Source organism: Ranitomeya variabilis, chromosome 2, assembly GCF_051348905.1.
Source record: "Ranitomeya variabilis isolate aRanVar5 chromosome 2, aRanVar5.hap1, whole genome shotgun sequence".
NCBI classification, from domain to species: domain Eukaryota; kingdom Metazoa; phylum Chordata; class Amphibia; order Anura; family Dendrobatidae; genus Ranitomeya; species Ranitomeya variabilis.
In genome coordinates, this window is record NC_135233.1 from 216,630,079 (window position 1) to 216,645,378 (window position 15,300).

The 15,300-nt window shown below is 43.0% G+C and overlaps 1 protein-coding gene across 9 annotated transcripts in view; it reads left to right on the forward strand.

The window, feature by feature from the left end:
- MVB12B (multivesicular body subunit 12B) overlaps window positions 1–13,995 on the forward strand; it is a 165,910-nt gene extending 151,915 nt beyond the window's left edge. For all 9 annotated transcript variants that reach the window (XM_077283634.1, XM_077283633.1, XM_077283631.1 and 6 more), the window contains one exon: window positions 10,113–13,995. In XM_077283634.1, coding sequence (XP_077139749.1) covers window positions 10,113–10,199 — 87 coding nt within the window. In that variant the 3' untranslated portion in view covers window positions 10,200–13,995. The remainder of the gene's footprint in view (window positions 1–10,112) is intronic.
- Window positions 13,996–15,300: the final 1,305 nt, after the last annotated feature.

Consider the following 15,300-nt stretch of genomic DNA (forward strand, 5'->3'; position numbering starts at 1 on the left):
TAATTCAGGATGCAGCAGCATTTCTTTCGGATGCGTCGGCGGATTCTGTTAAATTGGCCGCCAGATCCTCGGCCCTATCCAACGCAGCCTGTAGAGCGCTGTGGATTAAATGTTGGCCAGGAGATTTACAGGCCAGATCAAAACTGTGTAGCATTCCCTGTGAAGGAGTTCATTTGTTTGGAACAGTTCTGGATGAACTATTGGAAAAGGCGGGAGACAATAAAAAGCGATTTCCTTTCTTAAGAAGGCCCTTTTATAGAGGGGAGTACAACAGAGGATGGGCTAACCGCACAAGATCAAACAAGAGATTCAAACAGAGAACCAACCAGACATGACAGCTACAGGAGAAGAGGTAGAGGATATATGTTTAATTCCTCTCGGGACTTTAAAAAGCCACAATGACTGGCGGACCAGGTGGGGGGGTAGACTTTTATCCTACCATCCGGCCTGGATACAGATCACCAATAGCCCATGGATTCTCAGTATTATTGAAAGGGGTTTGATGTTCGAATTCTATCGAGTTCCTCAGGACAAATTTAAATTGACGCCTATCCGTTCTTCTCCTACAGAACAATTGGCACTGGAGTCGGAAGTTCAGGAACTCCAACAAAAAAGGGTTCTGATTAAAGTGCCCACGGAAGAAAGAGGTAAGGGGTTCTATTCCCCTTTGTTCCTGGTCAAAAAACCTGATGGATCATATCGTACCATCATCAACTTAAAAGGCCTGAATACATTTTTGCTGGCCCCATCCTTCAAAATGGAGTCTGTAAAGACGGCAATAAGCCTTCTGTTTAACAATTGCTTCATGGTTGTCTTAGATCTAAAAGACGCCTATTATCATGTCCCAATACATGTAGATCATCAACGTTTTCTTAGGGTGGTGGTTTCATTTGCTGGCAGAGTAGAACACTTTCAATATCAGGCACTTCCCTTTGGTGTTGCAGTTGCACCCCGTGTATTTACTAAAATCATGGTAGAGGTTATGGCGCACCTTCACGAACAGAACATACTAATAATTCCCTACCTAGATGATTTATTGATTGTGGGACATTCAGAATCACATTGTAAAGACCAATTGGGGAAGGTGATAGCAGCATTGCACAAATTAGGATGGATCATTAATCTCAAAAAATCTCGTTTGCAGCCCTTAAAATCACAGGAATTTTTGGGTCTTGTCATAGACTCTAGTCAGCAGGAATGTCGCCTGCCAGATTCAAAAGTGGATAGTATAGTATTCAACGGCTGGCCACCAGAATGATTAGCAATCCATTAGTCTCCGTAAGAGGAGCGATGTCACTTTTGGTTTCACTTACATCTTGTATTCCGGCGGCTCTCTGGGCTCAGTATCACACCAGAACACTGCAGTGGGATGTCCTACATAATTCTCGTCGGCTAGGAGCTAATCTTGAAAGTAAATTTTCACTATCTGTTGAAACTATTCATTCATTAAATTGGTGGACGCACATACCAAATCTTCGTAGAGGGGTTCCCTGGACAAATCATATAACACGGATAATAACTACTGATGCTAGCCCCAAGGGTTGGGGGGCACACTTGAGGAATAATTGGGTCCAGGGACTGTGTCCCAGTCTGAACAACACTCATCCTCCAATCTAAAAGAATTGTTAGCGGTAGAGCGCGCGTTAAATAGTCTTCTTATACCCCTACAGGGTCGACATGTCAGGCTGTTTTCGGACAACCAGGTAACCGTAGCCTATATTGACTATCAAGGAGGTACGCTGTCTGGTTCATTAATGGAGGTTGCGGATCGTATTTTTCAGATGGCCGAAAATCACCTACTTTCTCTTACGGCTCTTCACATAAGGGGAAAGCTCAATACCATGGCCGACTATCTAAGCCGCAACAAACTCAGACAAGGGGACTGGTCACTAAATAAGGCCATCTTCAATCAGATCGTACATTTATGGGGATGTCCAGAAATAGATCTTTTTGCCAACCGAGGAAACAGAAAACTACACCAATTCTGTTCCTTAAATCCAAGGGACAACCCATATGCAGTGGACGCTCTTCTAATCTCCTGGCACTTCAGTCTCGCTTATGCCTTTCCCCCTCTAAACCTAATTCCTATAGTTCTGAGGAAAATACGGGAAGACAGGGCCCGAGTAATCCTGATAGCCCCGTTCTGGCCCAGGAGGTCGTGGTTTCCTTGGATGAGGAAGATGTCTATTACCCAACCATGGATTCTCCCACAATTACCAGATCTCCTCTCCCAGGGCCCAGTTCTCCATCCACAAGTAGCCAATTTACACCTAGCAGCGTGGAATTTGAGAGGTTGCTACTAAGGGGGAAAGGGTTTTCTCAAGATCTTGTAAATACACTTCTAAAGAGTAGGAAAACCTCGATGACAAACATTTATGTCAGGGTTTGGAAAAAATTTCTATCAAGTTCAGGAGCGCAGATCGACCAGAAACCTTGTATTAATCAAATTTTAGAATTTTTACAAAGGGGCCTAGGAATGGGTTTAGCCACAAGCACTCTGAGTTCAAGTGTCAGCTCTGGGGGCGCTATACAATTCTAACTTAGCCAGCAATCACTGGATATCCAGGTTCTTTAAAGCGGTTACTAGATCCAGACCAGTCATTAAACAATAAATAGTGCCATGGGACCTAAATCTTGCACTCTCAGCTTTAACGCAAGCCCCATTCGAGCCTATTGATACTGTCCCAATAAAAATTCTGTCGGTTAAAACAGCCCTTTTACTTGCACTCACATCCGCAAGAAGGGTTAGTGATCTACAAGCACTATCTAGACAACCTCCATACATGCAGTTTAGGGAGGATAGAGTTATTATGAAACCTGATCCCCTTTATCTTCCAAAAGTTGCTTCAAAATTTCATAGGTTACATGAGGTGGTCCTACCTTCGTTTTGTTCTAATCCTACTGATAAGGAATATAGATTTCATTCTTTAGATGTAAGAAGATGCCTTCTGAAATATATTTCAGTTACAGATACCTGGAAAAAAGACAACTCCTTATTTATATCTTATCAGGGAGTTAGAAAGGGTCTTGGAGTATCTAAAAACACACTAGCCAGATGGATCAGGGAGGCGATCTCTCTCGCTTATACAGCAGGTGGCATGGAGATCCCGGAAGGTATAAAGGCTCACTCCACTCGAGCCGTGGCAACATCCTTGGCGGAGAGATCAGAGGTGTCGATTGAAGACATTTGTAAGCCACATGGTCTTCTCCATCTACCTTTCTTAAACACTATAGATTGGATCTGGGTGGCTCCTCCGCCCTCACGTTTGGGAGAAGGGTGCTTGAAGCAGTTATCCCTCCCTAAATTTTTTCTTACTTCTCTGAAAGTCTCTCGTAGTGCTGTCATGGCGACTGAATAAATACGTAAGCTACTTACCGGTAGCGGTGTTTTTTTCAGGAGCCCATGACAGCACCCTTATATTCCCTACCCTATTCTTTCTCGGATGGCGCAACACTTTTGTTTTCCTTTAAATCTTGCGTTCACTCACAATGGTGAATTGTACCATAGTTTATGCTGTATCTGTGTTACTAACCAAGGGGATTAGTGATTTTTTTTTTTTTGCAGGCAGAGACCACTGATAATTGCCGAGACCTGTCAATAGAAGTCAATGGGTCCGTGAAAAAATCAGACCGTACTCGGTTGACAACCCAGAGTGGTCCGAATTTCATGGACTGTCAGAAAAACGGACGTCACTCAGACCCGACCCCAGAGTCTGATCAGAGGCATTGGTCCTTTTTTTCCCGTACCTCAAAAAATGTCTGAATGATTAACAAGGTTGTGATTGTGTTAAAGTGAACTCGTCATAGAAACTGTAGCAACAATCAGCCCATTTAAAAACAGTGGAGCACAAACTTTTTTCATCTTTTTTAAAAAAAAAAAAACAGTTAAAAATTATCTTTGTTAGTCATTGGTAATCGGGCAGACCCGTGCAGAACTCTCATTCAAACTGATGATGTCACTGTCAGAGGTAACGGGCTTGATATTTTTTCATGGCCGTAAATATGGCCCTCACAGCCATACGGCGCACCGTGAAATTATTGCGGCCCGTTTTTTCAGCCCCATAGAAATCTATTGGGGCCGCAAAACCACGGTATGTGTAAAAGAAGCCTCACTGTAGACAACGTTGTAGTTGTTGCAACCCCAGTTAGTCAACTTTTGTCAAAAAAGGACATAAATGCTTAAAAAGATTTTTCTTCTGTATTTTTCAAAAACAATAATTCCCTCCTTTTACGAAACGACTGCACAAGACATTCAAAAGTCGCTTGTCACGCAAAGCTCACCCTCTGACACAGATTTCAGATCTTTTTTTTTTCAGTAAAAATTTATTTTGTTGTCTTGCTTCTTCTAGTGCATTAGGAATGAACTGGAAAAAAGTGTAATTCTAAATGAATCGATGTATTACTTGCAGACTACTACTCATCTTCAGTGTTGCATGGAAGATTTGTTCAATGTTTTAAGGCTTTTTCTTAGAGCTCACAGTTCAGCAATAACGATACTAACAAACTTTTCACTATCCTAAAATTACCTTAAAATGGCTGCTGCATTCTCTTTCTCAGTCGCCCATGACAGCACTACCAGAGAGAGAGGGGATCCGCCCTTCAGGGACAGGAAACCTACAGGATAAAAGGGCGGTACCTCTCCCCTGCATCAGTTTGGTTTCCTGTCCCTGACGGGGAACCTCCTTGGACGGTACCTGCTGAAGACCGACCGACGAGGACCGGGGCCGGCCAGTCGGACTTCTGGCAGCGGTGACGCCCCTGCCACGGCTGGTCCGGTATCCGAAGCCGCCACAGCTCCGACTGATGGGTCCGGTAGTGTGTGCGGGGGGAAGCGCAGCCGGCGCTCTGATGGGAGCCTGGGGCTTCATCATGCTGTGTGAATGCCGGAATCCAAGATGGCGCCGCACCGGAAGTAGTAATGGAACTTCCGGTTTCGGGGGCGCCGCTCTGAGTGACTGCACCAAGATGGCGCTGTCCCGGAACCGGAATACTCCATTTCCGGGTTGCTGGCTGCGGGCATGCGCAGTAAGATGCCAGCAACGCGACAGTCATAGACGTTTTAAAAAAATTGGGGTGGTTAGTGAACCTCCAAAAGTCGAAGCTGGAACCAGCCAGGGTTCAAGAATTTTTGGGTCTCATCTTAACTCAAATTCTCAAATGTGTCTCCTGCCACACGAGAAAAAACAAAAAATAATTCACTTAGTGTCAGAAGCACGTGCGAGAACCCTACCATGACTCTAAGGAAGGCGATGTCACTACTGGGGTCCCTCTCTGCTTGCCTTCCAGCAGTTCAGTGGGCGCAACTCCACACAAGACCCCTCCAGTGGGATGTCTTAAAAAAACAGAAACTACTGGGAGGGTGGTTAGAAGGTCGCATGACTCTAGATTTGCCTACTATTCGTTCCCTAGCCTGGTGGTTAAATCCCAGCAACTTGTCAAAGGGAGTTCCTTGGGTGATAGAGACATCTCAGATAGTCACTACAGACGCAAGTCCCACAGGGTGGGGGGCTCACCTGGACAACAGAATCGCTCAGGGGTTATGGACAAATCAGGAGCTACTGTCTTCCTCAAATCAAAAAGAACTGAGAGCGGTAAAGCATGCCTTACTGTACTTTCTAAACGAGTTACAAGGTCACCATGTCCGAGTATTCTCGGACAACAGAGTAGTGGTAGCTTACTTAAACCACCAGGGGGAACCAGATCCCAAACATTAATGAGGACCACCTCCGAAATTTTCAGCCTGGTTCAAAACAACTTTTTTTCCCTATCGGCCCTACGCATAAAGGGAGTAGAAAACCAGAAAGCGGACTTCTTGAGTCGTACCCAATTAAGACAGGGAGAGTGGTCTCTAAATCAGGGGATTTTCAACAAAATCACAGATCTATGCGGAGTCCCTGTGATAGACCTCTTTGCCAACTCTCACAACAGGAAGGTGGAAGCCTTCTGCTCCCTAGATCCCGGGGGGAACCCTCAGGCTGTGGATGCATTCACAATTCCCTGGACACAAACACTGGCGTATGCTTTTCCCCCCACCATTCTCATTAAAGCAGTCCTGCGGAAGGTCAGGCAGGACAGATCCAGTCTCATCCTAATAGCCCCCTTCTGGCCCAGGAGAGCCTGGTTCTCATGGCTGAGGATGCTATCAATCACCGATCCCTGGGTCCTTCCGGATCTTCCGGACCTCCTGTCTCAGGGACCGGTGTTCCACCCTCAGTCAGAGAATTTACATCTGACAGCATGGTATTTGAGAGGTCACTATTGAGGGAAAGAGGTTTTTCTGACAAACTAGTGTCCACTCTAATGAAAAGTAGGAAACCTATGACTACAAAAATTTACGGTAAAACCTGGAAAAAATTTCTATCATCCTCGGGGTAAGATTGCAGGATGGGGTCCCAATCACTGAAATACTAGAGTTTTTACAAAAAGGGTTAGACCTAGGCCTTTCAGTAAGTACATTAAAGGTACAAATAGCAGCCCTAGGAGCATTATACTGTGAAAACATATCAGCCAACCCTTGGGTAGTACGATTCGTCAGAGCAGCCGCAAGATCTAAACCCGTAACTATACGGAGGTTACCATCTTGGCATTTGAACTTAGTATTGTCAGCCCTAACAGAATCCCCGTTCGAGCCCTTAGAATCACTCCCTCTTAAGATTCTTTCACTTAAAACGGCCCTCCTAATAGCCCTGACTTCGGCCCGTAGAATAAGTGACCTCCAAGCCCTATCCGCAAACCCTCCATTTACACAAATCCTGGATGATAGAGTTATACTAAAAACAGACCCTGCCTATTTGCCAAAAGTTGCATCCTCATTTCATAGATCTCAGGAAATAATACTTCCTTCTTTTTGTCCAGACCCTAGAAATAAGAAGGAAGAGAAATTCCACACACTAGATGTGAAAAGGTGTCTAGCCCAATACCTTAAAATCACCCAGCAGCATAGGAAGGAAGGGTCTCTTTTTATCTGCTTCCAGGGGCCTAGAAAATGACTCAAAGCTTCTAAAGGCACTATTGCTCGATGGGTGACAGACGCAATAGCCTTGGCGTACTCATCCACCGGAAACGCTGTTCCAGAGGGACTGAAGGCCCACTCTACGAGGGCTATGGCGACCTCCTGGGCCGAAAGGTCGGAGGTACCATTAGATCAAATCTGTAAAGCGGCCACCTGGTCATCACCTTCAACCTTTTTCAGACACTACCGCTTAGACCTAGCCTCTTCATCTGACCTGACCTTCGGAAGAAGGGTTCTACAGGCTGTGGTCCCTCCCTAAGCAATATCTCTGAAATTCTCTCTGGTAGTGCTGTCATGGGCGACTGAGAAAGTCAGTTACTCACCGATAACGGTGTTTCTCAGAGCCCATGACAGCACCTGCTTATTCCCCCCCTCATCACGTGTGCGGTGAGCACATTATTTTGTGTGAAGTGGTTTTCCATATAGACACGGTGTTTACTTACTAAGAGATACGTTAAATTGTATATTTTTTTGTTGTTGTGACTAACCTGGAAGACCTCCGATGCTTGGTAAACAAAACTGATGCAGGGGAGAGGTACCGCCCTTTTATCCTGTAGGTTTCCTGTCCCTGAAGGGCGGATCCTCTCTCTCTGGTAGTGCTGTCATGGTCTCTGAGAAACACCGTTATCGGTGAGTAACTATGACTTTCTTGGCTTTTATACAGGCTGTGAAATTCCTCCTGATTGGCTTTACTATACTATGTGGTGTTACAGCCGCAAGGCTTTGATTCTGCACCGTTGTGCATGGAGTCTTGTCACCTTTCTGTGACTGATGCAATGTGTTACAAGGCATCTGTCATTTTTTATTTTTTTAGGGATTCGATTGAATCAAAAATTGTTCATATTAAGCGGGACTGACAAATTTCATAGAATTTCACTCTTTTATTAGATTCCCATTGAATATATATTTGTATATATATTGTTTGGTGGCTATATAAAAGCAGTTCAGATAACTCTATGGGGACTTCTAATTCTAGTTTTTATTAACATGAGATGTACTTTAAAGGGGTATTCCCATCTCCAATATCCTATCCCAATATGTAGTAGGTGTAACAATAATATTAGCAAATACCTTCAATTACAAATGTAGTATAGTTCTTCTGTTTAGCCATGTGACTTACCCCATGTGCAGGGCATTTACTTAGATTACGAATACTCCTATAGTGACAGAAAGTTAATTAGCTATATGTTAGTGGTCGTAACAGTGAATATCTATGCTACTCTAATGCCCTGCACATGGGGTAAGCAACATAGGTTATCAAAAGAAATGTGCTACATTTCTAATTGGATGCAATGCTATAATTATTATACCTACTACATAATGGGGTACACATGTATGTCTACATATTGGTATGTATATATGTACGGTATGTCTGTGTGTGTGTATATATACACGTATATAGCAGGAGAAATAAGTATTGAATGCGTCATGTCGTTAACTCATCCAATCCACACAGGCAAAGAAATTAAACCATAGATGTCCATATATTTTGTGTAATAATGAGAAATTACACAGGGAAAAAGTATTGAACACACTTACTGAAATTTTTTTGATACTTGGTGCAAAAGCCTTTTGTTGTTGATGGAGCTTCAAGACTCCTCCTGTATAGAGAAACTAGTCACAGGCATTGCTCAGGTGTGATTTTGTCCCATTCTTCCACACAAATACTCTTCACATCCTGAAGGTCCCTTGGGTTCCTTCTATGAACTCAGCTTTAGTTCCTTCCATACATTTTCTATTGGATTCAGGTCCGGTGATCGGCTCGGCCATTCTAGCAGCTTTATTTTTTTTCTCTGAAACCAACTGAGCGTTTCCTTGGCTGTGTGTTTGGGATCATTGTCAAATGGTTGACTGCTCATGAGAAGGAACTTTTTGCGAAAGACATCGATGAGATCTCCTGCACTAAGAGATGAGCAGCACTTTACCTCCTAGTACCATCTAGGAGAGGTAACCGCCCTATAAGTCAATGTCCGACCCTTGCTATATGACCTGCGATAAATAAACCAGAAACTCCTTTACAGGAAGCCTGTTTCAGGTAGTTTGCCCCTCATCAGTGTAGAAAGAAGGCGCAGGAAAAAAAAAAAGAAAAAACATGTCAAACCTTACTACAGTATAAATACTTAAAATATTCCCATACAGTGTAAAGCAGAGTCTGCCCAGCCGATGGCCCGTAAAGACTCCATACTTCACTGATCACTTTAACTCCTTAAGGACAAGGTGAATTTTCACTTTTTTGTGCTTTCCTATTTTCCTTCCCTTTTTACCTTTCCGTAAACGTTTCCATTTCCGTACCAGGGCTTGTTTGCTGCGAGACGAGTTGTAGTTTTAACTGACCCCACTCATTTTTATCATGTACTGAAAATATGAAAAAAAAAAAAAATCAAAGTAATGATGATTCCCCCCTCCTTCCCCTCTTATTTCTGCCATTGTTTTGGGGATCTGTTTTTACTTAGGTTATTTTAACAGCACAAAGAACAAACATAATTCTCTAGGTCAGTGATGCCAATCTTATAATTTTTTATACTCTAGCAGCTTAAAAAAAAAAAAAGTTGGGGGGGGGTTTATCGTTCGATCTTCTTGGGAACGCGAACCTGCAATCGATAGTATTGCAATATATTGAGAAATTGATTTCCTATGAAGTCCAGTCTTTGATGGCTGACATGGAGCCTTTGGAGGCCACCAGTTGCTTGGCAAATGATCGGCACCTCCAGGATCACATTCCGTGGGGTACTGATGGCCATCAGAAGGGACATCCGCCATGTGACTACAGCTGTTACACACTTCACAGTAGCATTTAAGAGGTTAAATTAATTTGATCAGAGCTGGCCAGTTGTTGGGAGCTGGTTATGTTCCCAGCAGGCTCCGTTCTTAGCTAGGACTTGGGAGATGAAAGACCTATGATGTCTTCTCCACGTATACTTGCTTGTGAGTTTATAAGATACTCATTTGGTGATGTGTAGCAATTTTCTCTTTGGCCACAAGATGGCAGTGCTATCTTTACTACACAAAATGAAATGCGCTCGCTGTATCCGCCCGTTAGCGGGTAATCTGTATGAATAATAACCCTCTGACAACCTTTTCCGCTTTTGTCTTCCCACAGTATGACTACAGCTTCAGAACAGAACAGAGCGCTGCCGCCCGCCTGCCCCCCAGTCCTGCCCGTTGCCAACAGATGCCCCCGCCGTGAGATATGGGAAGATGGCCTAATGCAGTTGGCGCGCACAAGTACTACTGAGCAGAACCCATTGCTGCTAACCAAAACTTCTAACCCCTGCCCTGCCAAAGTGGCAGTCATGAAGAGTTGGTGGATTTTTTTTTTCTAACAGGTTGTTTTTTTTTGTATTGGTATTTTGTAAATCTAGCGACTGAAAACGAAAAAAAACCAACAACCCCATGTTGAGTTGTTCTATCCACGCTGAGCTCCGCAGCTCTGCGCTCGCCAGTGTTAACCGCTGCTAAGTTGGTCTGCACACTTCCAGTCTCTGTAGATGCGATATCCATGAGCAGTCCGGGATGGCGGCATGTAACGTTACGCCATCGCTTTGTCCAAAACGCACTTTCTTCCTATACCATATGTGATATAAGGGAAGCTGACGCTTACATTAAGTGCATAGTGCTTGGCAGCGTGAAGATCCCATGATCATACATCCTTGGCCAAAAGGAAGGCAAAAAGTTAGAAAAAAAAAGGGGGGTTTTTGGGTTTTTTTTTTTTATAAATAGAAACGGCTTTACTCTAGGATATTGTGGACTTTGGTATGACAACTCGGCCCCACTGACTCAATTTGGGCTGAGTTGCAATACCTGACATGGACAGCAGTGGCACTATTTCTGGGGGGAAAAATGCTGTTTTTTTTGTTTGTTTTTTTTAGTTTTGGACAACCCCCTATGACATAAAACATGCATGTCTTTAAAGAGGTTATCCCATAAACATTTATAAAAAATCCAATAAATGTATGATTGGTTGAGGTCCGATTGATCCGTAACAGGGGGGAAGTGAATGGAGGAGTAGGCCGTGTGTATGAACACCGCTCCCACAGGCTGTGAAGGGATCTGTGCTTACAAATGCACACTGTCACTCCATTCACATGGAGCACCCCCTTTCCCTTAATTAGTGGGGGGTCTGATCACCCCTGATCAGGCATTTATCACATTTATCACCTATGCTGTGGATAGTTTCCATATTGCTACATGCTGTTTATCCATTTATCTGCAGCAGTCATAGGGGAATTTAGCAAAGGCATTGCCATCTTTTTTTTTTTTTTTTTACACCTTAAAAAGTCCCCATTGTGGGGCACCCCACACTTACACTGTAACTTTTCATAAATTGTCTGGCAAAGTGATTGTGGTTGAGTGGGAGAGGGCATGATGGACCCCAATGGGCGGCAGCATTATTTTATTTTATGCCAGAAATTGTTGGCGTCAATTCACACCCGCTGAAAGCTGCGTCAGATTTATTAAGAGGCACAGGCAAGCTGCAGCTCGGCTCTCGTCCAGCTGGGCTGGTAGTCATCCTTTCCGTGGGTCTACATACCCTGGCAAATTCAGGCTGGCTTGTGTTGGTACCCTCCTTTGGGGCTAGGACATGCGGAGCTTGTCCTCCCAGTTACATGCCAGAAGTCAGAGCGTGGAAAAACTGTGCAGAATTTTAAGGGAAGATCTAAGCAGATTTTATGTAGAGATTGTTACATACATAAGCCCAAAGAGTGAAGTCTTAAAAAGAGGGGGGGAAAAAGTGACAAAACATAGAGACACACGAGAAATTTTGATCGGTGGGGTTCCGAGTACAGAGACCCCCCACAATCGCTGAAATAATTGAGTGGAAGCTCCTAGAAGGTGAGGACAGCAGAAAACTTCCTCAATGGAATATCTGTGAGCTCATCTTCTCGAGTAGAGCAGAACATTCCTTTTGTTTCCGCAAGCGATGCAGGAGGTCTCGGCACAAGGATCTCCACCAATCAAAACCTTGGAAGTCCAGTTACTCTTTAGGGTCGCTAAATGAAGAATTAGAAGGGGTTAAATACTTTTCCCATATCTGTAAAACATGTATGTTAAAGAGATGTGTCTACAGACATTTCCACAGGACATCTTATTTCCATCCGTGGGACGATCACTTATCTCCATAAGGAGGGTCCCCCCCATTCTCTGTGTCTGCACATGCTCTGCTCTCTCCATTGAATTTTGTGGGGGTCCTGAAAACTCCTGAGCATGTGCGTATGCACAACTACCTCTTATCACTGCAAGAGTTAGATCGAGAGACCAGAAGGACCCCTGTATTGGAGAGAGATGGGATTTACATCTATCGTATGGGTATGTCCTAAAGTTCTGTGATGAAAAAACCCTTTAATAGAGAACTTTGGATTGCCATTGTGTGGTGGACCACCATAGGTTGGGCAAATCTCACTCTATATTGACCAGATCTGTCCCCCAGTGGGCCGCGCACCTGTCAGATTGGACCAATTGAGACCCCATAACTTATAGGGGATCACTGATTCCAGGGATGTGTCTTACTGGGCTGCTTGTTGCATTTTTTTTTTTTTTTAAATCACTGCTTTCTCTGCTGCAGATCTAGCAGTTCTCTGAAAGCTGAGCTCTATATAACCCCGCCCACACATCTGATTGGTGGTTTTCTGTGTCTAGGCAGAAAGCAGCCAATCAATCATGGGGGCGGGGTTAAACACAACTCATGAATGTAGAGGACTACCTGGCAGCTGGTTTACTAGTCCTCTAGTGATAATCTGCTGATAAAATAGTGTTTGTTTTTTTTTAATCAAAATTACAGCATGCAGCCCAGTACGTGATATGTCAAACTAAATCATGCTGTTCTCAGGTTAAGTGACAAAAATCTGATGACCGATTACCTTTAAATGGGCTGTCTACTTTTATAGACCAGAATGATAAAAGGCAAAAAAAACTGTGATGGCCTGAAAGTACCAAAATATTAATTCCCTCCCTGTGCTAGTAAAAACCTCAGTCTAGGCACCATCTAAATAATGGATGGGGCGATTTCTCCTTCTCAAAAAATCCATTCTTGATATTCAAGGGATAGATTCCCATGGCTCTTCCTAGTCTGTCGCCACATGCAGCAACGACCACCTGCATCTGTGAACGTGCAGAAAGGAGGTATCCAATAAAGTAGTCAGATGGAGATATGTGGCCACCACCGTTTTTCATGGTGTGCATGCAGAAATGGCCGTGTCTGTTCACATGTTGCACAGATGATTTTGCGTTCTTCTACCTTTAGCATGACAGAGTTTATTTCCTTTTTTTGGTCTTTAGCTACAAAGTGGCCAATGCCTTTAACAGCACAAAAACATCAACATCGGCAGGCAATATGAAAAACTAATTTATTTTCACAACTTCAATTAATTTTTAACGTAACTCCGCTCACCTCCACTTGCCCCATTCAGCACAAATGACCTCTGTGTATAAAGCAAAAGCACAAACGAGGGCGATTTCTGCTTTTCTGAAGTGGAGATCAGATTAGATGCTAGACAGATGGCATAAGCCCGATACTCTTCGGGGGTGTTTAGAATTCTTTTTGTGTAAGATACATACAGGATACATTTCATAACCACCAGATTTCTTGTAATTATTCTTCTAAATTAAAAATGCTGGAGGTTTATGGGAGGCAATTCTGCAGGCTGTAATACAATATTGTGCGAGAGCCGGACTCTTAATTAAATATTAAATGGACTGTAGGAAAAAAAAAGAAAAGTGTATTCCGTAATTTCAAAAAAAGGAAGATAATGAACAAGCGGAGTTTGGTCCCTCTAGTTTAACTGGTTGTTGTCCCATCAGCAATGAAGATTTTGGAGGGTCTATTTTAAAAGTAAATTGGCAAGTAAAGGGGTTTCCTAATTTAAAAAACTTCTGAAACTTTATATAAATTGTTGTTGGCTTATGCGCACTTATTAATACCTATAGTTTCTATAATTTAAGATGTCCGTGCAGTAAAAGATAGGTATATCCGTGTGATTTTTTTTTTTTTTAAATAATGTCAACGGGGTTTCCAGCCAATAAAACTGTTAAAAATATTAATTTTTTTTTTAAAAGATACCCACCTCCACCGATCCCCACAGGTCTTGCTCTGGTGCTGGTCTTTACTTCCAAGCATCTGACTGAAAATCGTTTTGTCCTCCTGATTGTAAAACTCTTTCTACTGTTTATGTAGGGTCTGTGACCAAGTCTTAAGGACCATGACTCCGGAGAACTATTGGTTTACAAACAATATTTTTTAAAAGTATTCTCAAATTATTAAGTTGCTTTAATTAGACAGCATGTAAATAAGTTTGAAACTTGCTTTTTCTATCTGCTGTCATTCTCCTGCAGGGAGAGCTTTTATTTTACTGTACAGCTTGTGTCTATGAAGCTTGACCACTCTTGCCTGCCAAACGCTGGCCAAGTGTGCGCCGTAGTTACATTTCAGGAGAGGAGTTGACTCTTAACATACTATCCATCTTTCTACAGCCCATTCATTTCTATACAAGTTAGCTGCTCGCTTTCCCCCTGCCTCCCTGTCATCTCCTGACAAGCTGCTCTTATCAGTTCTGTGTGACCATAACTCCCCGGCCCCAACCATCATTGCTATCACTGCCAGAGCCATGTGCATTTTCAAGTGCACTGTTATATCTATCTCTCTCTCCTTTTCTTTCTCTTTCTTTCTCTCTATCTAATATATATATATATATATATATATATATATATATATATATATATATATATATATATATATATATTAAGTGTACACTCCAGAACAAACCACTAATACCTGAGTATGTTACAGCAAAACTAGTGCTGAACTTTATAGTTATACTATTACTATAGCTGTGCTATTCACCAGAACGATCACTTAAGGTGCAGAGCCCGCACTGCCGGAACCAAGAAGTAAGGAGACTGCAGAGTTGTGAGCAGCTCAAGAGATACTTGACAATAACAATCTGATTGCCATTGTTTCTGCGAAGTTTACATCCATGCAATTATTGAAGAACCCAGGTTCATTTGTACTTGGCTGTACAGTCTACAGTATTCTGATAAGTATATGAACTTTGTAGAGATGGAAGATAGTCGCTGTACCCCTCTATGCGATAAATCCGGTGAAAAGGGAACGCTTTTGAGGGTAAATTGCTGTGAGAAACCACTTTGAGTCCTCTTATCCTTTTGGATCTATTGGTATATGTAGCCTTTGGAGTGCCCGTAATTTCTTTTTTTTCGTACGATCTAACTGGTATGCAATAGATTTTGCTTTAATTGAGTTTAGGGACTGTATGTGTCCATCCAGTACTCGCCCT